This window comes from Cynocephalus volans, chromosome 17 (genome assembly GCF_027409185.1).
Source record: "Cynocephalus volans isolate mCynVol1 chromosome 17, mCynVol1.pri, whole genome shotgun sequence".
NCBI classification, from domain to species: Eukaryota; Metazoa; Chordata; class Mammalia; order Dermoptera; family Cynocephalidae; genus Cynocephalus; species Cynocephalus volans.
The window spans coordinates 27240352-27266612 of record NC_084476.1 but is presented as its reverse complement, the minus strand read 5'-3'; the positions used below and the strand labels follow the sequence as shown (position 1 = coordinate 27266612).

Here is a 26261-nt window from a genome sequence, read left to right as displayed (position 1 = left end):
GGGCAATGAGAGCCCAACCTGGCATTTAGTAAACTATATCCTATGCTCGCCTTTGAGGACTGTATTCTGCAGCAGCAGCACCTGTCTTGGATGTTCACCTGTGTCCTGACTAAATATATCCATGCTGCCTGTCAGTAAAGGCTAAGGCAAATGGCTCCAGCCCTCCTAACCAGAAAAGCAGTCACTGGAAACAGACAGGTGCATTTCTGAGTTCAAACGGCAAGGCATTCAACTCGAACACTCTGATAGGTGTTAGGTGGTTTCCGCTCTGAATTTCTCATCCAAGTCCATCTGGCAAAACCTCTTCCATAAATCAAGATGTGTGAGATGATCTTGGCAAAGCCCATCTGTTCCAATACATCAATTCTGAAAATATGACCCACATAAGGCTGGCTGTAGAATTTAATTGTCTAAAACCTACATGGAAGCAGTGGAACCACAATGCCTGAGAGCAGCCCGCAATGCCGAGAGCAGGTTGAAGAGGGTCTGAAAACTCTTTGCCTTGCACATCCCCTGAGCCCTCACCATTAAGTCTGAGTGAGGGAACTCATAGTGGGGTTCCTAGTATCTACAGATTTTCTTGGCTTATAAAGAGTATCTAGTTTGCATTTAAATTATTGCTGGAAGGAATCTGGAGGTCATCATATCCAGAGACAAAAGAGAAGGAAGGGAATAAACACTTCACTGTGTTCACTGAGTCACATCCACCACCTGACTCAGGCAGACAATGTGGCCGTAAAGAGGGTGGGGCGTGGGAGGTATGGCCCTAATAAGGGGTAGAGGCAGGATTTGCACTTACACCACTGTCAGTGCCCAGGGCTCTGAGCTTCCACACCGCAAACCAGCTTGAAATGCCTTCTCTGCCTATGGGAGGGATCGCTCCTCTCCATCTAGAATGAAGCCCTATAAACTCATGTATACCAGCTTCTAGAGGTTTCCTTGGGGATTCATCTAAATCAATTGCAATGACCCCGTCATCAGCTTCCCATTCAGCACCAGTATTTGCACATGGGCAGGAAAACCTTCACCCTGACTCTTCCCGCCAGCATTCAGAAGGCTGCTGGGAGGCCTGCAGCACTTCTTGGACCCATTTTTCATTTCTTTCCGTTTACTATCATGGAAGGTGGTGGAGGTTCAGAGTTCGAGTCCCAGCTCTGCCACTTACTTGATGTGTGGCCCCAAGCAAGGCCCCATTCCTAAGCCTCAGCTTCTTCAGCCGAGAACTGAGCTATCCCCCCACTCTACTGTCTGAAGAATTAACCAAGTGTCCATGGAAACTGTACCCAACCATTCAAATGGATGGAAGGAAGAGTTCTGAATTTCTGTAATAGTAAAAGATCCCACTACTAGCATTTACACAGTCCTACTTCCCCTCTGCGGCTGGCCGGTATAGGGATCCAAACCCTTGGCCTTGGTGTTATGACACCTCGCTCTAACCAACAAAGTCTCCTTTCTTCTTACAATCACATCTGAAATGGTAGGAGCCCAGGAGAGTCTGCACCAAGTGGCAAATGTGATGACACTCCAAGTAATCATCAGAGTGAAGCCAAGGGAGCCACAAGAGTCCCTTCAGCATCCACTGGGTCCTTACAGCAGCCCCCATATCTATGTGTTAACTTCCTAGGCAGCCCTGGGCCTCTTATTGCCAGATTCCATGCTGCAAAGACCAGAGGGAAAATATCTGGCAAATCTTGAGACAAATCTCAAAGTCTTGAGGCCAACATCATCTTTTCTGGATTCCTTGCTGCAAAATGTACCACCATAAAAAGCTCCCTTTTCCTGTTGAGAAGGGGATTAGGAAACGGACTTATGGTGGCCATATCAACTCTCTAGCACACCTGCCCCCGAGAGGGGAAAGGAGGCTCCTGCTCAGTGGAGCTATTATTACCTTTGCCAAACTCCCTGCCTGTCCTCTGCTCGGCAAACTCCTCTCACCCTCTGTGGCCCACATCAGTGTCCACCCTTCCTCTCTGATGCTTTGTTCATTTCATTGATATGGCAATCCCTCCTCCAGGCTCGCAGAGGTGCAAACTTCTTCTGTTAGAGGACTACACACCCTGTATTCTAAGCAATGACTTATCTGTCTCCCCCACCAGAATGTAGTGGGCAGGGACAGTGTCTAGCTCATTTCTGCAACAATAGAGCTTAGCAGTGAGTAAACTCCAAGTCCAAGTCTGCTGAATGGCACTGACCGAATGTTCTCGTTCAGAGAATGTGTATGTGGGTGTGTACTGTGTGTGTAATGGAACCAGTACAGCCCAGTGGAAAGTGCTGGACTTTGGAATGACCAAGTTCTGAATCCTGGCTCTTTCCTTACTTTAACCTTTACAAAGTTTCTAATATCTCTGAGCTTGCACTTCATAATCTGTAAGATGGGTCTGCTTTATGGCCAGCTTTACAGACCAGTGAAGAAGTTAAACAAGAGTTACGTAAAGCTATTAGTTCAATGCCTGGTTCAGAACAGGAACTCAGTAAGCAGCAGCTATCATGACTAGGCAGTGAGAAAGTTGGGAGGGTGCAGGCTGGAGCCCTTGGCTCTCAGAAGAAAGCTTTGATATGTAAAAACAGACTCCCAGCCCTTGCTCTGAGCTAGGCCGAAGTGAGATCTATAGAGTGGGTCCCTGCATGGCCTTCCTGCTTTGACATGGAAAAGGGAAGCAGGAGGTCCCAGCCCCATTTGCTAAAAATAGGTGATGCCAATAGGCTTTGACAGCTGCTCCGGGGCTGGGCAGGGCACTCTGGAAACCATGCCTGGCTCTTTTCAGGGAGCTGGGGATTTAAGCTGGATATGCAAAGAGCCATGCCAAGAGCCCAGCCACTGCTGGCCCGCTGATCTATCTGCACGTCGGGCTGGGTGGGGGGTGTCAATACTTGAAGGAGCTTCAATTACGGGGTAATAAGCCAATGGCCAAATGAACCATTCCCATCCCGGTTCCCAAAAGCACCTTCCAGCCCCTAGGAAAACCAATGACAACCCAGCAGCCATGTTGGCAGGCCCTCCCAAAGGGTTCTTGTTTAAATTTGCTAGGGTTTCTGCCTTGCAGGTTCCACCTAACCTTACCTTCTCAGCATGCTCACCCCGGGGTCTGTGATGACTTCTAGTCTCCCTTAGCCTGCGCAGCTTAGAAGAGGGGACCACCACCCATGTACCAGTTACAAAACATTTTCTCCTCCATTAACTCACCTAGCTCCTCAATTTCCCTGTGAAATAGATGTTACTACCTCCACTTTACAGACAAGAAAACTGAGACTCAAGAGTACAGTGTACTAGAAAGAGCACATACACCTGAAATGGCAAAACCTGGGTCTGAGTCCCAGCTGTGCTACTCACTAAGTGACTTGCCAAGGTCTGAAGGCTGTGTTTTCACCATCTAGAAGATGGAAAGATTTGACAAATGCCTCTTCCAAGGTCTCTTTTGGGGAAAGAAGAAAGTTCTAGGTTTTGAGCCTTGTCCCCAAGAGTCACCAAGTTAAGAAGAGGAAGTCCTAAGCCTTATGATCTAATCAGACAATTTTGTTTATTTTGTTTGTTTATAAATACGAATAACAAACCCAAGGCCAATGAACAGACTGCCTCAGAGGGAAAATATCCTCAGAGGTTGACATAGAGTAAAAGCGCTCTGGGAGGTCAGGACAAGCTTCATGACAGGCATCACCTGAGATGGTCTGGAAGGATGGCTGGAAGTTTAAAGAGGGTGAGAAAGGGTACAAGCAGAGGCACAGAGACAAGTGCCAGCATCATTGGAACCCCACATGTAAGGAAGCCCACTCAGAAATCAAAGACTGGATAACAAGTGGGTCCTGCTGGCTGATCCTGCTGCAGGTCTCCTGGGTGCTCAGAGTCGCAGGCAGATGAGGACCTCCCCCTGCTTTTGCAGGGAAGAAAAGCTCATCACGTTCATAGAGCGGGATGCTGGAAAGGCTTCAGAACCTGCAGAGTCTGGGCATCTGCAGGTGTCTGGCCTGGGAAGGATGCCCGGATCCTGCTGTGAACATCCCTCCTGCTGCACAGTGACAGGGCACTGGCTGATGGGAAAGCCTGCCAGCCAAGTCAGGAGAAGTTCACAGCAAAATATTTTATAAAGGGGTCACATCCTTGGCTTTCTGGGAATCTGAGTGGCTGAAGCACAGTGGGGATGAGGACACAACAGCAAGGCAATAGGCACTTCATTCTAGCAGCAGAAATGATGGATACCTTCTCCTTCCTAACTAGAAAAGACATGTGGACACGCCTGGCCTTCCCCGTTAAACTCAGAATTACTGAACATTAGAGGTGGAGAGCAGGTCCAAGAACCCCATTTTACAGATGAGGAAACTGAGGCCAAGGGAGAAAAGGAGCCTATCTTAAAGTCCACCAAATAAGTCAGTGGCAGAGCCAGGACCAGAGTCAAAGTTTGACTCCCAGTCCAGGGCTGTAGACATTCTGAAGCCAAAAATACCACATTTTAAGACACACTGGAGAAGGCAGAATCAAGATCAATTTCAGGCAAGAGGAGAGCTGAGGAGTGTCAGATGCCAGGGACAACTGGGGGACACTGAGGACAAAGAGAACCCTGAACGTGGCACTCAGAAAGCAACTGATGCAGGTTTAGAGAGGAAATGCAGAGAAGCAGGCACATTCTTTTCTCTTAAGACAGGAAAAAGAAAAAAAAAAAGGATGGACAGAGAGAAAGAGAGAAACTTTGAGGTGGAGCGGAAGAAAACTCAAGGAGTTTTAGCCAAGTGACCTTGGTCTTCTCAGCAGTCAAGGCCAACTGCTGGAACAATGTCTTTGTGGGGCCTGGACTAGAGGTCTGTGGTCGAGATTCAGAAGGAAACCATGGGGTGCCCAAGAGTCAATTAGGGACTAACAAGGCTGGAAGAGCAGCTTGGGAGCTTGGACTTGGCTGAATCGGTGATGTGTGCTGGTGCCAAAAGGCCTTGCCTGTGACTCTCTCCAGCAATGGTGACAGCGTGTCAGAAGCCACAGAAGAAGCAGATGGGCCTGCGTGTCGAGGGCAGGCCAGGGGACAGTCATGGGGGTGGGAGAATCAAAGGTTAAGTGAGGACACAGGTGAGGTGGCCAAGGCTTGGCTCAGGTGGGGAGGAGGTTGGGAGGGGACCATTACAGGACAGGACCAGAGGGAAAGGGACTAGAAAGATGGAATTGAGGGAAGTTATCATGGAACGGGGAATGACAGAATTCTGGATCTTGGAGAGTGACGGGTGTGACAGGACCCAAAGGGAACCTGTGTGAGGTCTGCTCAAATGAAGCTTAAATGAGAGGAAACAGTGTCCGGAATACTTAGGAGGGCCAGCGACTTGAATCCTGAGGTCACCCAAAAGAGAAAAACTGAGACACCAGAGGCCTTGAGGGATGTGACGGACAGCTGTGAGGTCAGAGGGCAGGGCACTGACTGGGACAACTCCAGTTGTGTGTGTGTGTGTGTGTGTGTGTGTGTCTAAGGGAATTTGCTGTGGGCTGACAAGAAGTCTCTGAAAGTGCAGAGGAAGTTGCTGGCATTGAGGGGACCCCTCCGCACAGAGACACCCAGTGGCAGTGTCCAACAGGAAGCATGCGAGCCAGGATGCATTTACATCCATATTCCAGTCTATGCCTAGGGACTTGGCAGCTCACTAACATCCTCCAGCAGACCCAATTCCCAGGCACCAATTTTGAGCATGTTCACCTTACAACTATCGCACATGGTGCCCAGGAAGCATCTGATAAGTCTCTCAAGTAGAAAGACTTAACCATTATGAACAGCTCCAGGTCTCTAGCTCAAACATCCCCTTACCAGGGAACCTAGTCTTTAATACACTGTCTAAAATAGCACTTCCCCTTACTCCATCTGTCTATCCCTTGCTCTGCTTTATTTTTCTTAACTCTTACTACCACTCTCATATTACATATCTATGTGCACTGTTTTATCCTCAATGCTTAGAACAGGATCTAGTGCACAATGAACACTCCATAAATATTTTTAGGGCTGGCTGGTTAGCTCAGTTGGTTAGAGCACAATGTTACAACACCAAGGTCAAGGGTTCAGATTCCTGTACCAGCCAGCCACTCAAAATAAATAAATAGATAATTATTTTTCAGGATGGGGTAAGGGCACTGGCCTTTTAGGTTGTTGAATAAATTATCTTTGAAACCCCAAAGCTAGATTTTGTTGGGAAGGGGGACTTTTAAGAGTGGTTCTGAGCTTTGTAGGATTCGATCATTCTAGCGTCTCTACTCTGAACAGTTCTGTCCCAGGCAGAGCAGGTGAAGTCTTTGCTGACCTAATGCAACCTCCTGGAGTCTGCAAGATGGCTCTCATGCAACGCCAAGACATGCTCTGACCGCCCCCCACACCCCACCCCACTGAGCCTGGTTGGGATTCAGCTGAGTTCACAGCACCCACTCTCTGCCCAGCCAGACTAGGCAAGAAGACAGTGGCGCAGCCTTTTCTGCTGTTAAAAAATAAAAGCAGCACCATTTAAACAATTTCTATAATGGTATTTCTCCTTCTTTCTACCTACTCTGGAAATGTGCCCATAATACATCTCTATGTGTGGAAATGTTTCCCTAATGCATCGGAGGTGCATCCTCTCCCAGTTATTGGCCACCTCAAGGCATCATGGATGCATTTCACTAGGATACCATCACCACCATACCACTGTCCATTACTGGAACAATAGTACAGTTTTACTCTTATTTTTCTCTACCAATTTCTAGCAACTGTGGATCTGTAATTAGCATGAAAAGCCAATCTGTCCTGAAATGAATCAAAGTAACACATACCGTGACCTGGGCAGAGTCGAGGAACTGGAGGCCAAAGTAATCTGTTTCCACAAGGTCCAAGTGGTACACGATCTGATCAAACAAATCCTGGCCTTTGGCATGTTTCTGGAAGACAATCGGGTAGAAGAAAATTTAGGGTGAGACAGCAGGATAAGAAACAAAAATATTAAAAACAAAAACAAAAACCTCTGTAAATTGCACACACATGTGTCACTGCACACAAACTTTTAAAAAAAGTTTAATACAAACTCATGATTAAAGAAGTTCAAATGCCACATAATAGTGTAAGGTTAAAAATCCCAGATAACTCTGTTAACCCTGGCTAGTCTCTCCTCACAAAGAGAATGCTTTTCGGATGAATGCCTACATGTGATAACAAGCTTTGCCAAAATCAGACACTCCTGAAGAAAGGTAGGAGGGGCTCTACGCTAGCGAAACCTGGGCCACTTCTCAACACAGGCAACCTTAGGAAATCAAGCTCATCCTTTGGAAGTGGCTCCTCCAACCTTCCGATTTCACACAAAGCAGGTAACCAAGCCTGTTGAAGGTCATAGGCCTCGGAGCCAGGACTCAAACCCAAATTCCAGGTTCATTCCAGGGTTGTGAGTGTGGTCTACACATGGGGCATGAGCCCAAGAAAGGAGTCAGAGAGACAAAGGGTCAAGTCCTGCATCTGCCACTTACTAATGAGGGTAACCTTGAATAAGTCACTTCTCTTTATATTTCTAGTCCTACCTCTGTAAAATGGGCCTGATGCTACCTGCTCTCCCCGCCTCTCCTTGGGAGGACCAAAAGAGATCTCAAATGTGAAACCACTGCAAAGACTGACGTCTTTGGTAAACAAAAAAGCATATTAATAATCCTCACCCAAGCAGAACCCTGGCATATTTCTAGGTAAAAACTATATCACTGCCAATGAATCCAAACACAAATATGTTTAAATCTAAGTGTCATAATGATAAAAGAAAAGACAATAACAATTCTAAGGGAACCAATTCCTAATTAAGAAAACTGGTTAATAAAGGGAAAGTACCCAGCATTGATGCTGCCTTTAGCTGTAGCAATGGGTAACTAAAGAGCAGATGGCAGCGCATACAAAAACGAACTTAGGGCCGGCCCCGTGGTGCACTCGAGAGAGTGCAGTGCTTGGGAGCGCAGTGGCGCTCCCACCGCGGGTTCAGATCCTATATAGGAATGGCCGGTGCACTCACTGGCTGAGCACAGTGCGGACGACACCAAGCCAAGGGTTGTGATCCCCTTACCGGTCACAAAAAGACAAAAAAAAAAAAAAAAAAGAACTTAATATGGATCGGAGACCTAAATGTAAGAGTGAAAACTATAAAACTCTCAGAATAAAACACAGGCACAAAGCTTCATGACTTGGATTAGGTGATGGTTTCTTAGATATGACACCAAAAGCAGAAGCAACAGAAGAAAAAAACAAAAAAGAAAAAAATGACATAATGTAAAACTTTGTGCTTCAAAGAACATCAAGACATCAAGAAAAGTGCAGAGACAACCCAAAATGGGAGAAAATGTTTGCAAATCATATATCAGAGAAAGGACTTTAATCTAGAATATATAAAGAACTATTATAACTCAATAATGAAAAGACAAATACCCAATTTAAAAAGGGGCAAAGGATATATTTATAGACAGATGAATCTCCAAAGATCTCCAAAGATATACAAATAGTCAATAGCACATGAAAAGATGTTCAACATCATTAGTTATCAGGGAAACGCAAATCAAAACCACAGTGATACCACTTCACTGACACTGGGATGGCTATAATAGATAAAAAGATAATAATGAATGCAGGAGAAATAGAAGCTTCCATATACTGCTGGGAATGTAAAATTGGGCAGCTGCTTTGGAAAACAGCCTGACAGTTCCTCAAAAGGTTAAAAGTACAGTTATCGTATGACCCAACAATTCCACTGCTAGGTAAGAGAAATGAAAACATATGTTCACACAAAAACATGAATACAAATGCTCATACCAGTATTATTTATAACATTCAAAAGGTAGAAACAACGTAAATGTCCATCAACTGATGAACGGATCAACAAAATGCAGTATATCTATACAAGAGACTATTACGTGGCCATAAAAAGAAACGCTGATCCATGCTACCACATGGATGGACCTAGAAACATTATGCTAAGGGAAAGAAGCCAGTCACAAAGCCCCGCATACTGTGTGATCTCATTTACAAGAAATGTCCAGAGTAGGCAAATGTAGAGAGACAGAAATTCGATTAGTGGTTGCTTAGGCTGGGGAGTTTGGGGGGTGACAGCTTAGAGGAGCAGGGTAATGAAATGTTCTGGAATTGGTTGTGGTGATAGATGCACAACTCTATGAACATAGAATAAGCCACTGAACTGTACACTTTGGATGGGTGAACTGTATGACACAGGAATCTCAACAAAGCTATTCAAAAACAGTAGATGGGCAGAGTTTTTCTTTATTGAAGTATCCTAACAAATACATGAAGAAAAAATAACAGAACTGCAGTATCATCGTTTTACAAACCCTAATAAGTGGTAGGCAGGCTTTCAGCATCATAACAACTAAGATCACATCACAACTAAGATCACAACTAACGTCCTAATAGGAGACAACCAGCCATGATGTACATGAAGAACACCCCATCACCTAAGATAAAACCTTGCTCCCCACACCTCTCTATCTGCAAGATCCAGCCTGTGAGAAGTTCTAGAAACTCCTCAAGACAATCCAATTTCTTTCTTCAACAAACTAAATATAAGCAGAAGAAGAGATGGAGGGGATGCCTACAGATGAAAAGAGATTTGAAAGATTTTTTTTTTTTTTCTTTTAAAAGACAAAACTACACTGCCATGTCTAGGGATGCATTTAGGGCACAAAACTTGAACAGAGTAAGGAAGTGATTACGATAAAGTCAGGGTAGTTGTTGTTCTTGGGGGAGGGCACACGGAGAGCTTCTGGGCCAGCAGGCAGGGTATCATCTCCTGACCTGGGCAGTGGTACAAGGGTACCTGCCTCCTACTAATTCATTCCACTGTACCTCTGTTTTCTTTGTACACCTGTATTTGTGTGATACACAAAAGCAGAAACAGAAAGTAAAAACAAAAATCAAAACTACACCACTGGATTACAGCTTTCAGACTCTTTCCTTCCTGAAAACGCTCCTCTGAAGACAACATCTGAACAGGAACAGAAGTCTGGATGTGCAATCAAGTTCTCCACAACACAATCTACTAGAGAAAAGAAAGGAAGGAGGGGAGACGAGACAGCTTTATCTCCCAAGCCCAAGGACACAGAACCTGGCACACGAACACTCCAGAAAACTGTATGGCCATTATAAAAGATAATTACAACAATGAGACAGAAATAAGGGAAATGTTTATGACAACATTAGGTAAACAGAATATAAAGAAGTAAGCTGTAATACCAACTACATTAAAATACATATGTGTTATGTACACGAACTGCTGGATAAAAACAGGAAATGTGCTAAAACAAAAACAGGTGTATTAGTTAGGAGGGAGAAACTATGGACGGTTTTCTTCCCAAGTTTTCTGTGACACTGATCTGCTGGCAGTTGTCAGACAACAAATACAATTTAAAAAATCTCTATTCTGGCACTCTTCCTTCTTGCCCCTAACAATCCATTCTCAGAGTGTATTTTTTCTCTATTACTATCCAGTGTTACTGGCCCTATGCAACACATATTATCAGGGCACCAATGCTTCATTAGCAGGTTTCCTAGTGGGACAGAACTGCTTAAGTACAGCTTTAGCAGCAGGATGTGGCAGAAAGAATTGGGCTGGGAGGAAACAAGAGACCTGTGCTCTAGTCCCAGAGAGACCACTAACTGTGACCTTAAGAAATTCATAATTTCCCCCAAATCCATAGCACCAGCCCAGATTTGTCCCAAAGACATAAATCAGACACGGCGCCCTGAATACACAGAGCCTCTAAAACTTAACTGGCCCAAAATCCAACCTGCTCCCCACCTGCATCTCTATTTTGAGCTAACCATCCGGTACGTAATTTTGCCACTCACTGAATGCTAACTGAAAAATCACAGTTCTGCTTGTGTAAAATGAAGGGCTTTAGCCTAAGCTTCTGTCTAGCTCATTCCAAATCTCACTTTTCTGATGTCTTTTTAAAATGGTTCTTAATGTAGAAGGAACTCAGGTTGGAGGCAGGGAAAAGGGCCTTTCCAGGGGCAGCAGGTCACCTCTGCCATGCCAGACCCTCATGCAGCTGGACTGCTAGTGGCAGGGTCTGGCGGAACAGGAAATACTATCTTTACTCAACTGGTGCTTTTCTACACACCTGTAAACACTACCCCCCACCCACATCCCTCCACGTATGCTCTGTTTGGTATCTTCTGCTAGAAGAGAGAATTCCTAATGGCCCTTTTCAGCTCCAAAAAGAATCTGGGAAAACTATGAGGCTGGAATGGAGGGGTCCTCAAAACAGAAGTCCAGTGGGTTATTGGGTAAGACAAAGACAGGCGGGACAACACCACCGCATGTCAATCCACTATCTCTCACTCCTCCCAGCCTGCGGAGCATCCACTCTCAAAACTAAGAAGGCAGGGCTGGCCCGTGGCTCACTCGGGAGAGTGTGGTGCTGATAACACCAAGGCCATGGGTTCGGATCCTATATAGGGATGGCCGGTTCCCCCATTGGCTGAGCGTGGTGCTGACAACACCAAGCCAAGGGTTAAGATCCCCTTACCAGTCATCTTTTAAAAAAATAAAATAAGAAGGCTCTGGATGACTTAGATCACCTGCACCGCCAGCACAGACATCCCACCTGGGACAACCTCTAGAAGCCCAGAGACTGTCATCTCAGAACATTCCCTCTTAAAGGAGCCTCTCCAATTCTATTCTCACCCCCAGAAAACTAAGTGCTCCCACAAGCAGGCACCTGCCGTAATCTTGTGCACACTTATCATATTGTACTGCAGCTGCCAGTGTTCCTGGGCCTTACTCCTACTTCAGACTGAGTGCTCCCTGAGGGCAGGCACCGTCTGTGTTCTCCCAAGAGATCATCTCTCTGTCCTTCCATCCCCAAAGCAAAGTGCCTGGCTGGCATAGAGCTGCTGCTTCACAAATGATTGTTTGCTGCAGGGATGCATGGATGGATGGGATGTGTCTTGGGGGGGAGTGGTCTGAGTTCTAGAAAGAGATGTTCTGGATGGGCTGTGCTAAAGCACCAACCACAGACTAATGATGTTTCACAAGCAGCAGCCCTAAAAATGAGAATATACTCATTAAAATTTTTCAAATTAAGTATTCCATGAACAAGCACCCAGGGAATTGTGCTGCACTTCCAAGGCCATTTACCTAAACACAATTTTGTTTCTATTATGTAAAGTACTATCTAGTGGTTATAATAGGAGATGAGTTAATGTGACAAGACTGGAAAGCCATTCCTCATTGCCTTATTGTTAACTAGGTCTTCCTCTGTGTGATGAATTCATTCATTTGACAAACATTTGCCAATTGCCTATCAACTGCCAACCACCATTGTTGTTGTGGGGATGCAGCTTGGATTGCAAAGTCTGGAAGGGGAGCAGCTATACCCCCTTCACTATGGGAAGCCCTATAGGAACTATAGGAAGCTCTCACTAAACAAGTACTTCCTAGGGAGCCAAGTTGTTCAAAACAGCTTGAGACTCAAATCCACAGGTAGCAACACAGGTACCTCCCTGCCTGAAGCAGAATGTACTGAATATAAAACCTTATTAAGTAGGGATCACCACTGTGAAATCCAATGATGCTCCCTCTACTTCCAGACTTGCACGGTGAGCTGTTCCCAAACCCAGCGGGCTCTAGAGAGCTCTACCCTTGAGTTCTTGCATCGGTGATTACTAGTTTTTCTGCCTCCTGTCCCAACACATCACTTTTCATAAGGACCAGCAACCCATGGTTTTGGGTCAGTATATCTCTCTGTAGCAGCTCCTTGTGATCTGACGTGAGCTAAAAATGATCAAGCTCATTAAAATCACGTGTAAAATAAAAGCACTCAGTTGTCAACAAAAGGCTGGGGCGGGCAGGGAGGCAGCCAGCAGGGAAAGGCACGGACATTATGATATCTTTGCTGGCCAGTCAGAGGTTCCTATTTTCCTTACCCCCTAGTTCTCAGCCATGCTCCTGATAAGGGAGATCACCGGACAGCTGATGTCTTAACTGCCCCCCAAAATAAATGAACTACCCTGACCTTCTTAGACAAGACGCAGCTGGCAATGATCGATCCTAGTGTGACAGAAACAGGTCACATCTGGTTCTGGAAGAACCAAGAAGGTGGAAGCCAACCCATCCAAATCTCATTAGTCTCAATAGCATACGATGCCAGGCATCCCAGGTAGGTTTGAATGTTGGAAATAAGCTGTGAGTGTGTCCGTTAAGCGCATACATCCTAGTTGAGAACTAAATCGGAAAAGCACGGCACCTGAGCAGTGAGAGTGACTGCAGGAGGCATCTCCTTGCAGGTACACGTGGCTCTCTTCTATCCACTGGCTCCACATCCATCTGCTGGCACATCCCTCTGTGCCCATCTTCAGAAAGGCCTCTCTCCCTCTCCATGTCCATCACAGCTCAGGCCATGTCACCTCGCACCTGGACCATGGTTACAGACCTGAGAGGTCCTGCTACCTCCACTGTGTGCCTCCTGACACCATCTTCCATGCTTGCCCGCATAGTCTTTACATAACACAGCCCTCATCTCAGCTACTCCTCTGCTCAAAAACATCACCCATGGAATGAAATGCAGGCTCCTCCTCAACCTGGCATCAGAGACTTTGCACAATCAATGCTGCCCAACCTAATATAAGTTTTATCTCCCCCAGGACCCTACATGTACCCTGGGCTCCAGTCAAACTGTGGAACACGTTGTTCTCCAAACACAACGCCTACCTTAACATACACAGTGGGCCTCACCTCTACTTGTACCCTCCTTGCCTCGTACCCTCCTTGCCTAGGATGCCCTCCTCCTACATCCCCATTCCCATCCAACCAATCGCCAGGGCCAATTTCAAGTAACAACCTTCATTATTCGACTTCTTGTTGGCAGCACCCTGTCCTATTCATATTTGCTTCTCTGCCACCTGACATTTGGAGGCTCGATAAATACAAACACTGATGTGGATTAAGGAGAATGCTTATATCCCACAACAGTCTTCAAACAACCCACTTTACAGAACTCTGGTCTCCCCGGTCAAACTCCATTGGGAGTTCTTTGCAGCTAACCTGGGTGCAGAACCATGGCACTACCATTATCCTTTCCTGACCCGTCTGTTCTAATGCACGCTATAGGTCATTGGTGTTTTGGAAACCATACCCTGCTGCAGCCTATCCTTATGGCTAACAAAGATGCTATGCCTTTTATACAGAAAATGCTAACAAGTTCTGGATTTTTATGCATGGGTTAAAAAATAGCCAAAATAATTGTGGTGATGGCTTCTAAACCTAAGTGCAAGCTTCTGCATTTGTTCCAATTAAATTTCATCCTATTTAAATTGGCCTATGATCTATCCTATTAAGAAATGTTATGAATCCCAGTCTGTGCTTCCATATATTGGTATTGACCCCAGTTTTACAACATGTGAGAAATTGGATCAGCAGGTCTGGGATGGGGAGTAGAGGTGCTGGTGGTATTTTTCACTAAAGGTGCCTCTCCGATGGTGGCTTCAACCCCAGTTTTGAGGGCACACAGTTGTACCACTCAGGGCTGTGCCCTGGGACTCTGTGAGGCAGAAATGTCTGGTTGAAAACCCAGTTCTACTACTTTTCTAGCACTATGACCATGACCTCAGGCACCCCAGAGTCTTGGTTTCTTCAACTGAAAAATGGGAGTACTCCACCCTGTCAACCTTACTAACTCACTCTGTTAGAAAAAAGCAAGGAAAGGGCTGCCTATGTGCTCATTTGGTTACAGTGTGGTAACACCAACGTCAAGGCTTCCAATCCCCTTACCAGCCAGCCACCAAACACACACATACACACACCCAGAAAGCAAATGAGCATGCACTGTAAACAGTGATGTTCTACACAAATAAAGGAATTGGTATTACATTCATCCAAACCTTATTTCTTCCACTTGTCCATAGGAATAACACGATATGCTTTTTGTTGAATGCTTAATAAAAAACTAAGGTATGTGAGGTCTACTAATCCCATTTAAAGAGAAACTAAAGTTAGCATGGTTTGGGGATTTTTGTAAGTCCATGTTGATCCTTAGAGATCAATTCCTTCCTTTCCAAGTCCTTAAACACTCCTAGTTTAAATAGCTGTCTCAGAACTCCACCTGGGATCACCAGTTGGCTTCCCAGTCAGCGGTTCCCAGAAGGCACCTACCTCAAGGCCTGTTTCAGCTGTTTCTAGGAAGTGCTAATTTCATGGTTAGTTACCAGCTCTGCCCTCCTCCCACCTTGATAACTTGACAGTTTTCTATGAGCCTCAGTAGGAAACTAGCCCTCGATTACACACACACACACACACACACACACACATACACACACACACAGAGGAGTCTCTGTCCCATTGCCAATACTGCTAAGTCATCATAAACCAATATAAACTGTTTACTCCAGGATGTCTGAAACACAAATATCTGAAATTACCAAATAAGTCACCTTGATATTTCATCATGAGTGAGAAATACCATCTCAGCCATCAGCAAGATTTGGTGACTCTAAACTGGAATATAGTGATGCAAGGACCATGCAGAAGTGTCCACAGTCTGCTGGACTTAAGACTGTCCAGCTTACAGATTACACCTCTCAGATGAAAAATGCTTCAATGTTCATAAAGGTTCTGTGACTCCATTTTGCAGAGAAGGAGACTGAGCCTTAGAGAAGTTAGGTGACCAAATTCATGCTACTTACATGTGGCAGAACTAGAATCGGGACCCAGCCTGTCTGGTTTTTAGGACAGTTCTTCCTATCTCACCCCATTACTTCTCTACACATCTCATTCACCTCTTTGGCTTGGAGCACACACAGAGGGCTCTGCAAATAAGAAATATTTCTTAAGCCCAATCCAACACAAAAATACTGAGAGCCTACTCCATGCATGGCCTCGGCTATGGCTGGGATATAAGGCCACCGGGTCTAACACAAACAGATCTCATGGTGGGGAGGCAATTCTCACTTTCTTTGGAAATCTGCAGCAAATTTCATTTGGAACATTGCAGCAGAGTGGAAAGTAGATTATCTGCTCAAAAACTAACATAGAAGCCAAGACACTGGAGTGAAGGAGGTATCAACAGTCTGGGTGGCTCCTGGAAATTCAATTCTAGTAAAACAAAGCACATGTTATTAATTTCCTGATCTGCCCAGCTAACAATCTCTCAGAAATCAGAGGAAGCAACAAAAACAACTGTCCTTAATTTTGATCAATACGGAAACAAGAACAATCTCAGAAGAAAGTGACTGTCATCTTGGTGTATGAGTCTGTGGAAGGAGGCACTGCTGATCAGTTCCATGGCCACCAGTGTCCTCCTTAAACCATGGGCCATGGGTGCTCCATGTGCTGTAAGAGGTATGGGCAGGCAGAGTCTAGGTTTAACTGTTTCACCACAGAACCACAGCCACATTGGCTTCCACAAACGGAGAGATCAATTTAAAACACCGAAAACTTGTGTTGCCTTGTTGATCAACAATTGATCAGCTTCTGTTCCAGGTTGATAAACTGTCTTTGAGCCAAGCTGTATTTAGATCTCAGCAGAGATTCAAAGTTATCATTTGTTCCTTTAACAGTACCTCTCACAGACAGCTGCTTTGAGGATTACATGACCCCATTGGCCATGATCCTATGAACCTTCTTTAAATCAACATGGAATACCTAACATCTGCTAGTGTCCTCAATTTCTGTCTACCTACAGCCCTGTTCAAATATGCATAACACAAGTGATTCAACAGTTAGTTGAAGGGATGGATTATTTATTCCTCAAGATGCTGAATAAAGTCAAGGACACCTAAAGCAGCTACTTGATTCCAGGTGCCCTGAGAACTGGTTTTACCCAAAACGTCAAATACTATGCTTCCCACTCTCAACAAGAAACATCAAGACAGCACGTGTTGAATACTCTTTAATTTCTTGTGATATCAGGCACATCGCCTAATATACTATCCCTACTGACAGGAACATTAACAAAATATCAGGCAACCTAACACTAAACTCCACTGGAAATTCCTGTTAGAGTATGGATTGGGAGCCTCCCGATGTTGCCTTTATGATTAGGTAAGGTGAGTCATGTGACATGTCACAGTGCTCTTGCTCAGGTGAGTCCACTCAAACCCCTAGTGAATAAGAACAAGGAACAGGAGATGCTCTGAATGACCTCTAGGGCTGGTGCCTCCCACCCCAGTGGCTTCCATCTTAGATCAAAAGACAAGCAAGTGCACAGAGACTTAAAAAATACCAGGTAGGAAGTATCTAAGGTGTTAGTTTTAGTGTTATTCTTTTAAACTGTTGGGCAAATATGGCTGCAAATTCTCCAACACTCCTCCTATCAAGAAAGGGGGTCTCTCTCCTTTTCCCTTGAATCTGGAAGAGCGTGGCAATGTTTCAACCAAATTGAATATGGTGTTAGTAATGTTTTGTGACTTTCAAGGCAAGGTGACAATTTTCTTGGGATGCTTGCTCTCAGGAAAGAGCCAGCCACAATGTAAAAAGTCCAAGTAACCCAAACTGCCATGCTTAAGAGGCCCCAAGTAAATGTTCCAGCCAACTGTCCCAGCTGAGCCCAGCCTTACAGTCCACCCCGCCAAGGTACCAGGCATGTGAGTGCAGCCACTTTGGACCTTCCACACCAGCCCATCCTTCCAAATGAACACCACTGAGTGACCTTGGTTGATGCCATGAAGAGCAAAAGAATCTCCTGGCTGAGCCCTGTCCAAATTCTTGACCACTAGAATCCATGGGCTACGATAAATGGTGGTTGTTTTAAGCCACTAAGCAGTGGGGGAGTTTGTTATGCAACAAGATAACCACAGTGAAAACCATACATATACACAGATAATGTGTGCATGGAATATGTGTGTGTACAAAAGATTTCATATGTATAAAGTTTTCATAATTAAAAAAAAAGTTTCTTAAAAATCCCCATACTGTGATGCTAATTTATGTATCATATGCTTGGAGACAAGTAGAATAAACACATGCATTCTTAAAAAAAAAAAAAAAGATAAACTAGAAACTCTTTTTTGAAGACCACTAACTTCATTTAGGAGAAAGATGTTAAAGACTTTCAGACTATCTGAGGCTGCCTTATACTACATTAAGCAACTCAATATCAGGAATTAAACATGTTGTTTGCACTGAAAGGGGGGTGGGGACAGGGACTGTACAGATAAAAGAGACTTAAGAGGCATGTCTAACAAATGCGATGTGTGGTCTGTAGCTGGCTCCTGATTCAAACAAACCAACAACTATAAAAAGGTTTTTGAGATGACTACAGAAAATTGATCAAGGTCTTGGTAATAGATGGCATTAAGGAATCATTGTTCATTTTGTTGAGTATGATAACAGTATTGTGGCTATATATACCAAGGGTCTTACAAAAAATTCATGGAAAATGGATATCATGAAAAAACTATGCTTGGACTGCAAAATTTTTTTGCACTAAAATAAACTCACACTGACTTGCTTTACGAAAAGTTTATGAGGACAGTGCCCTCCCCCCATCAGTAATTTATAAATGGAGAATTCATTTTAAAAAGATACAAGACGATGCTGAAGATGAAGCCTGCAGTGCAGATCATCCTCATCAATTTTTGAGGAAAAAATTAATCTCGTTCATGCCTTAATTGAAGAGGACCAACTATTACCAGCAGAAACAACACCCAACACCATAGATACCTCAACTGATTCAACTTACATAATTCTGACTGAAATATTACAGTTGAGCGATTTTCTACTCAATGGGTACCAAAACTGTTGAGCCCCGATCATCTGCAGAAAAGGGCAGAGCTTTCAATGGAAATTTTAAACAAGTTGGATCAAGATCCTGAAGGATTTCTTCAGAGAATTGTAACAGGAAATAAAACATGGCTTTGCCAGTACAATCCTGATGACAAAGCACAATCAAACCCATGGCTACAAAGAGGTGGAAGTGGTTCAGTCAAAACAAAAGAACACTGGTCAAGAGCAAAGGTCATGGCAACAGTTTTGGGGGATGCTCAAGGCATTTTGCTTCATGACTCTGGAGGGCCAAAGAACAATAAGATCTGTTTATTATGACAGTGTTTGGAGAAAGTTAGCCAAAGCTTTAGCAGAAAAACATTCAGGAAAACTTCACCAGAGAGTCCTTCTCCACCATGACAATGCTCCTGCTCATTTTTCTTATCATACAAGAGAAATTTTCCAGGAATTCTGATGGGAAATCATTAGGCATTCACCTTACAATCCTGCTTTGGCTCCTTCTGACTACTTTTTGTTTCCTAATCTTAAAAAATCTTTAAAGGCACCCATTTTTCTTCAATTAATAATGTAAAAAAGACTGCATTGACATGGTTAAATTCCCAGGACCCTCATTTCTATAGGGATGAACTAAATGGCTAGTATCATTGCTTACAGAAATGTCTTCAACTTAATGGAGTTTATGTTGAGAAATAAAGTTTATATTTTTTGTTTTTTTCTTTTAATTTCATCTTCCATGAACTTTTAGAAGTCCCTGTGTGTGTGTGTATGTGTGTATGTATATATATATACATACATACACACCTATACACGTATATATACACACACACCTATACACATATATGTATACATAAAATACATATATTATCCATTAGAGATACCCATTTAAGTATTAACAAGTTAAATGATAAGATGTCTGGGACTTGCTTTAAAATACTCCAGAAAATAATAATAAACAGGTGTTGTTTACATCAGAGGTTCATCATGCTATTCTACTTTGTGTATTTGAAAATTTCCATAAAAACTTGAACAGAAAAAAAAAAAAGAAACCCTTAAAATCTGGTAACATGCAAAGGAGGGGGAGATTGGAGGGTGTCAGCACAGTGTGGCCTGAACCCTGCCTTGGATAATCAGGCCACTAGTTGGGAAGAGGAGTCCTATGTCCACAGAGAACATGAAAATGCTGTGGGATGCAGATGAGGAAAATTAACCCAAGCCATTAACAATTTCCTTCCACATCCTGAAAACCAAATACAATATACAGACCTCTTTTTGGACCCAACTCAGCACCTACCTGTGGGCCTTAAGACACATTTCATCCCAGCCCCCAGTCTTTGGTGTGACTTATAAAGGGACTGCATTCCTGTCTTTTGTGCCAAATTTCACGGACACAAATAATATACCTTCACAGCAGAAAACAAAGTATATGCAGCAATCAAAGTAATGTTGCCAGGCAGCCACTGCAAAGCCAGGAATACAATGCAAGCCTTCCGACCCCGAGACCAATACCATTTTCCTTCTTAGGACTATCTTGAGAAGACTACATTAGGTATGTTACCTGCACACAGAAGGAAAAGGTAAGCCTAGCATTTCTGCTTCTGAAAGGGTAAGGACCAAATATGCAATGCTAAAAAACTAGACGTGTGTTAAAAACTCCTTAACTATAAAAAGTGCTTGGTTTGGGGAAATATTTTTGGCTTTTAAAAAAATTTTTATAGTAGACCAGGAAAAAACAAAAACCACCACCCCTGGAGAAAGGAAAAAAAAAATGAAACAGATTTGTGCCTGACTAAACAGTAACATGCAATTAAAATGATGGACGTCTTTGTGCCAGAGGTTGAGCTTGAAACAAGCTGCTGGAAGAAGGGCAGCCCTGAAAATAAATTGCCAAATTACTTTTTGCAGCCAGATTGCAGATTCTCCCTCTGTGCAATTCTGAAAGCAAATAACTCCACATAAATAAATATGCAACAAATTCCCAAGAAACCCAGCCAAGAAACACGAACAGAAAGAACTAACTTTGGGTGGACCACTGTCCCCATCAATCCTTACAACTGGGACTAAATTTGAAAAGTAAGGCATGTCCATGCTACCTGTCACATGAAGCTTCCCTTCACTCCTGTAGTGACAGCTCCCTTTTAATCCACAGAGCTCTTCGCAGCTCTGAAGGCATAGTTTTAAATCCCATCACAGACCTTGTGACACAGTGCACTGAAGGTACCAGCTCAGTACCTTCAGCATGTGGGGGTCTGAGTCCTACCTTGATTACTCAGCTCAGGATGAGTTTGATGTCCAGGAAATTTCTTACCTGATGAAGATGTTATAAGGATTATGTGAAATGAGATGAGGAATTTAACAGGGCTTGGCCCAGGGTATGCCTATAGGATGTGCCTGGTGATGAAGGTGGCCTCACTCTGGGTGGCATCCATATTTACAGAAGAGGGGGATGAGCTTTACGGAGGCTCAGTGACTGGGGAGTAGCAGAGGCTGAATCCCTAACCCCCAGTACTTCAGTGGGAGGTAGGATCTTTACCAAGGTAAACTAAGTTGAAATGAGACTGTCAGGATGAACCCTAACTCAACCTGGTGTTTTTATAAAAAGAGGAAATTAGGACACATGGAGAGACCAAGGGATACACATAAACAGGGGGGAGACCACGTGAAGACAGAGGGAGAAGGGGCAGCAAGAGAGGCTGCCTACAAGCCAAGGCGAGAGCTCTCAGAGGAGATCAACTCTGCCAGCACCAGTCTCCAGAACTGCAAGCGAGTACACTTCTGCCATTCAAGGAATCCAGCCTGTGGTGCTTTGCTATGGCAGTCCTAGCAAACCAACAGAGGCAGGAACACAGGCTTCAAGTCAGGAGCCAGGTTTGGGTCTCCACCCACAACCAGCAAGACCCCACCTAAGCCCCTTCACCTTTCTGAACTTGTTTTCTGCCTGTAAAATGCACATGATAACACAGCAGCCAAGTGACCATGAGGGTGAAATGAGAACACATGCAGAGGGCTCCATGTAGCACGGCCCCAGGTGGCCATCAGCAGAGTCACAGCTTGTGCCCAAAGCACCAGGAACTTCCCACCCCATCGCTCTGGCCATCGGGGGCCTCCACTGCATGGTAGCCCTCGACACTTTGCATGGTGCTCCCCTGGACTGAAACTGATGGTGAGACCTGTCCCCAACAACCTGGAAGTTTCTTGGGCCACAGTTCAGTCCTTGGGTTCTCACCCATGGCTGGTATTCCCTAAGTGTGGACAATGAACCCAGCTATCAAACTACCTGTGTTCTAGCGATCATTCATACGAACTGCTAAGGCACAGAATTTTAGAGCTATTTATTTGGCGTGTGTGTGTGTGTGTGTGTGTGTGTGTGTGTGTGTGTGTGTGTGTGTGTAAGATTTTCAAAAAGGTTAATGAGTGGAAAGCACATAAACTATTTTCCTTTAACCCTGTCTGGTGAGCTTGGCTGTTAGGATCATAAAACTATAACTGAGGCACCACTTTCCATTCATCCAATGGAGAGGTATACGAATAAGGTCTTTTTTATAGGTAGCCTTTGATCATTCTTTTTATTTCTTTTTTCTTTTTCTTTTGGGTGAATCAGTAGTTAAAAAAAAAAATCACTGCCTCCTGCAGAAAGGAGACAGAGAATGACACATTCAGATAGAGAAAAGGAGGGTGTGACACTGACAGTCCCTCACTAGCTTTGGATTTGTCAGGGCGGCATTATCAAGATTATTTCCCTGAGGTATGTGGTTGTGGTTAGTGTGAGCTATTGTGAGAAGACTCTTGACTGTAAGTTCACCCCACAGAAAGTTAGCCTTTCCTTATCCATTAACTGAGAAAATAATTTCCCAATCATATATGCATTTTTAAAAACAACAACTGAATGCCAAGCAAGGTACAACCATTAACTAGTACTATTATGAAATGTTACCTTGAAATAGACCACACAAATAGGAAATGATTTACAGAACCAAACACCTAGATACAAATATAGGAATGTCTCATCATCTTTAACTGCTATGGGTTAGTCATAAACTAACTCCAATTTTCTCCAGTTCAGGCAGAACTAATGCACCTGGAAAGGCTTGACACATGGCCCCAATGCCTAGGACTTCCAAATCCTTGTCAAAAGGTATTCCTACAAGGCTGCCACTAAACCAGCTCCCTTACCTTCTAAGAAACCCAGAGAATGCAAAAGTGAGAAGAAAATCTGTAATGGGGTTACACAGGTACCACCTGTAGGAACATCTGCTGGACGTGCACAAACAGGGAACATTTAAACGAGTGCAGTGGGTCATGAGGAATGGGGACATGGGGGGGTGGGCAGTCACTACACAGATCTAGCCCACTGCCAGTCTATGGGAATTCAGACTGTGATTTTCCAATTTTCTAAGAAAGTCTACAGATTTGAGATTTTTAAAAACTTTGTACAGAACTATATTGTTTAACTAAAGCATGACATTCATAGACAAAAGTGCAAAGGTCACATATCAAGGAATTATCAAAAGCAAACCTAGCAACTACCACCCAGGACAAAAAAATAGAACATTCCCATCCCCCCACCCCGCCCCTGTGAGCCACTTTCCAATTTCCAACCCTTCCTTCCCTCCCACAGGTACCACCGATTTGCTTTGCCTGCTTTGAAGTTCATGTAAATGGAATCACACAGCATGCATCTTTTACAGTGCGCAGGGGTGAGGGGGGTGCCCCTCCCCTTCACAGCAGAGCTTGTTTCTATAAACGAGACACACAGGTGGCACTTTACGACCCATGGTGGAAAAAGACTTGGGATCACAGAGGGAGGGGGTAGTCACAGATAAGAGATGGATGGTTAAAGTCAACGGAAGGGGAGGGTCTGTTCCCGGACAGTGAAAGGATAGGGGTTGTGGCAGAGGCCAGTGGGAAGGAGCCAAAGTTCGCGGTCAGGTCAGCAACAAGGCGGGAAGTCGGCAAGCCCAGAGAGAAGACTGTAGCCAGGGTGCCTGGAGCCAACCCCATGGCCCTGAGATCCTACATTCTCCCCAGGAGACAACAGGCAGGCTTCCTGGGAAAAGGAATGAACAAATATTACCCGATACACTTCTTTCTTTTTAAAACTTTTCTTTATGGACAATTTCAAATAAATGCAAAGTAAACAGAATAGTATAGTAAATACCTGTCACTAAGTTTCAGCAATAATCAACATTCTGTGTCACCTTTCTTCTACTCATTCCTCCCCCAGCCTTCCGTTAATCTTTTTACACTTTTTGGGGGATGGTAGTAAACTGTGCTTACACTGAAATGCACAAATCTGAGCTGTTCCATTTTGGCAAATGGAAACATCTGTGTACCCTCTACCCCTATACCATTCAGCACATTCCCATCTACTCCGAAAATTCCTGAGTGCCCCTTCCCAGTCGTTCCTTCCCCTCTGCACCCAACCCAGGGGCAATACTTATTCTGATGCTTTCTCCAGATTAGTTTTGACAATTCTAGAACTGTGTATAAATGGAATCATACAAGGCTACTCTTTTGTACATGGTTAATTTCCCTCAGCATAATGCATATGAATACAAAAACATGAGCTTTTGAAATTCAACTGGGGCCAATCTGGTGTAGACACGTCTACATCATCCTTCCTGTGCCATCTTATGTGGATAAGCTATAAAGCTTTGAGACAAACATTTCAGATAAAAATAACCTCAACTTTAGAGCCATGATTTTTAATGAATTACTCAAGTCCTGCCTCCTTCCCTTAGTGCTGTGTTACAGATACCAGTTTCTGCACCTAAAATGTGCAGCAACAACTACCCCAAAGCTCTGACCAACAAGAGTTGACTTTTGGCATCCTCAGAGAAGCAAGGAGGACCACTATTATTGTCCTTTTTCCTCCTTGAGCAAGAAAATTGGGTGAAAGCATGTAAAAACCATAGAGTTCTCTGCATACACACAAGATACATGTTCTCACTAAACTGGCGGTTACTTGGGGAAAGATAGGCATCCTTGACTTAGTCTCCTATCTACCTGGCACCTGGCTTGGTTCTGTGTACACAGCCGGTCCTCAGTAAATGCCTGTCTCCTCGTTATTCCTTCTCTCTTGAAAATGTTGACTCTTCCCAGATGTGAGGCAGCAGGGCAGAGTGGCTAAGAGTTCTAGCTGCCTTCCTCCTATCCTCACCTGTACTACCTGGGTGCAGGCACACAAGCACCTATGCTCAGAGACTGTGTGAGCCAAGAGAGCCCATGAGGAGCAGCTAGCCTGGAGCCTGGTAGAGAGCAAGCGTTCGACAAGTGTCAGCTACTGCTACTCCGTCTCTGTCTCTCATGCTGGCCCTGTCAGACGTGAATTCCATGCAAAACCCCCACACTCCTTTCCAGGTGTCTGACCTGCAGGCCCCTCACGCTGACCTTGTCTAAAACACAACCAGCAATGAATCCAGCTTCTGTGGCACCTTAAAGCTTATACCATTTGGGGGCCCTCTTAAAGAAAGAAGATACAAAAATATCTTGCATTTGCAAACTTTGCAGAAACAAGGACTCAGTGAACACAGTAGTAGGGCCCCTCTCAACAGCTGCTCCATCCCTTGGGTTCTCAACCTCACCAACCCACCATGCACAAAACGTGGGGGCCACGTCTCAGCTTCTCCATCAACTCCACTCCTGAATCCAAGCACCAAATCCACTGGATTCCAAGTCCTCAAGCTCCAAAGCACCTGCCCCTCCTGTCCATGTGCAGTGTTGTATAGAGTACAATCACGTTTTCCCACAATCTTTTTAAAAAAGCATAAATAGTATGATCACATTTTTTGTGGAAAAAATTTTTTCTCCATTTTCTCCATACTTAGAAAAAAGGTGGCAAGGATATACACCAAAGTGGTGATGTCTTGGTAGAAGAATTATACATGATTTTTATTTTGAACTTCCTTTAATCAGTAATTCCTAAAAATTCTAAAATAAACACAAATTACTTTTAAAAATAGTACAGAGCTGATAGTACAGGATAACCTAAAAAATAAAATAAAATCAGTACTTTTCCCATTATTTTTTTCCCTTTCCTCTTCCTTTTCAAGCAACTAGGCTATTCTGTTCCCATTGCCTGAGGAAAAGTATGTTATGAGCAAAAGCAGAACATTAAAATTTGTTTAAAAGAGGGGGCGGAAAAGATGAAGCATCTGGACTCTGGAGCCAGACTTCCTGGATCCACCACATTTTAATGGCAAAATTTTGGAGGAACATATTTAATTGTTTTGCACCTGTTTCCTTAGGGCAGTAGCTACCTTGTAAAGTTTTTAAGAGAATTAACTGAGTAAATATACATAAAGTGCTCAGAACTATGTCTGGCACATAGTAAGCACTACTTAGATAAGAAACACTTTACTTGGGGTACCTGTACCTTTCAGGAGTCCTTAAGACCCTTTCCTCAACATTCCAGTGATCCTGGAACACCAGTTGGCTTCCAATACTAGATATACAATCCCATGCTTGATATCTAACATTTGCAGGAAATCGACAACAAAAGTGACCGACTCCAATTAAGCCAAGAACTTCAACCACAGACTCCACCCCAGTAATTCTACTCCGCAGTCCCC

At 44.1% G+C, this 26261-nt stretch overlaps 1 protein-coding gene across 3 annotated transcripts in view; it reads right to left on the bottom strand.

The window, feature by feature from the left end:
• Positions 1 to 26261, bottom strand: part of EPB41L4B (erythrocyte membrane protein band 4.1 like 4B) — a 125860-nt gene that overhangs the window by 83456 nt on the left and 16143 nt on the right. For all 3 annotated transcript variants that reach the window (XM_063081812.1, XM_063081811.1, XM_063081813.1), the window contains exon 2: positions 6767 to 6871. In XM_063081812.1, the coding sequence (XP_062937882.1) occupies positions 6767 to 6871 (105 nt within the window). The remainder of the gene's footprint in view (positions 1 to 6766; positions 6872 to 26261) is intronic.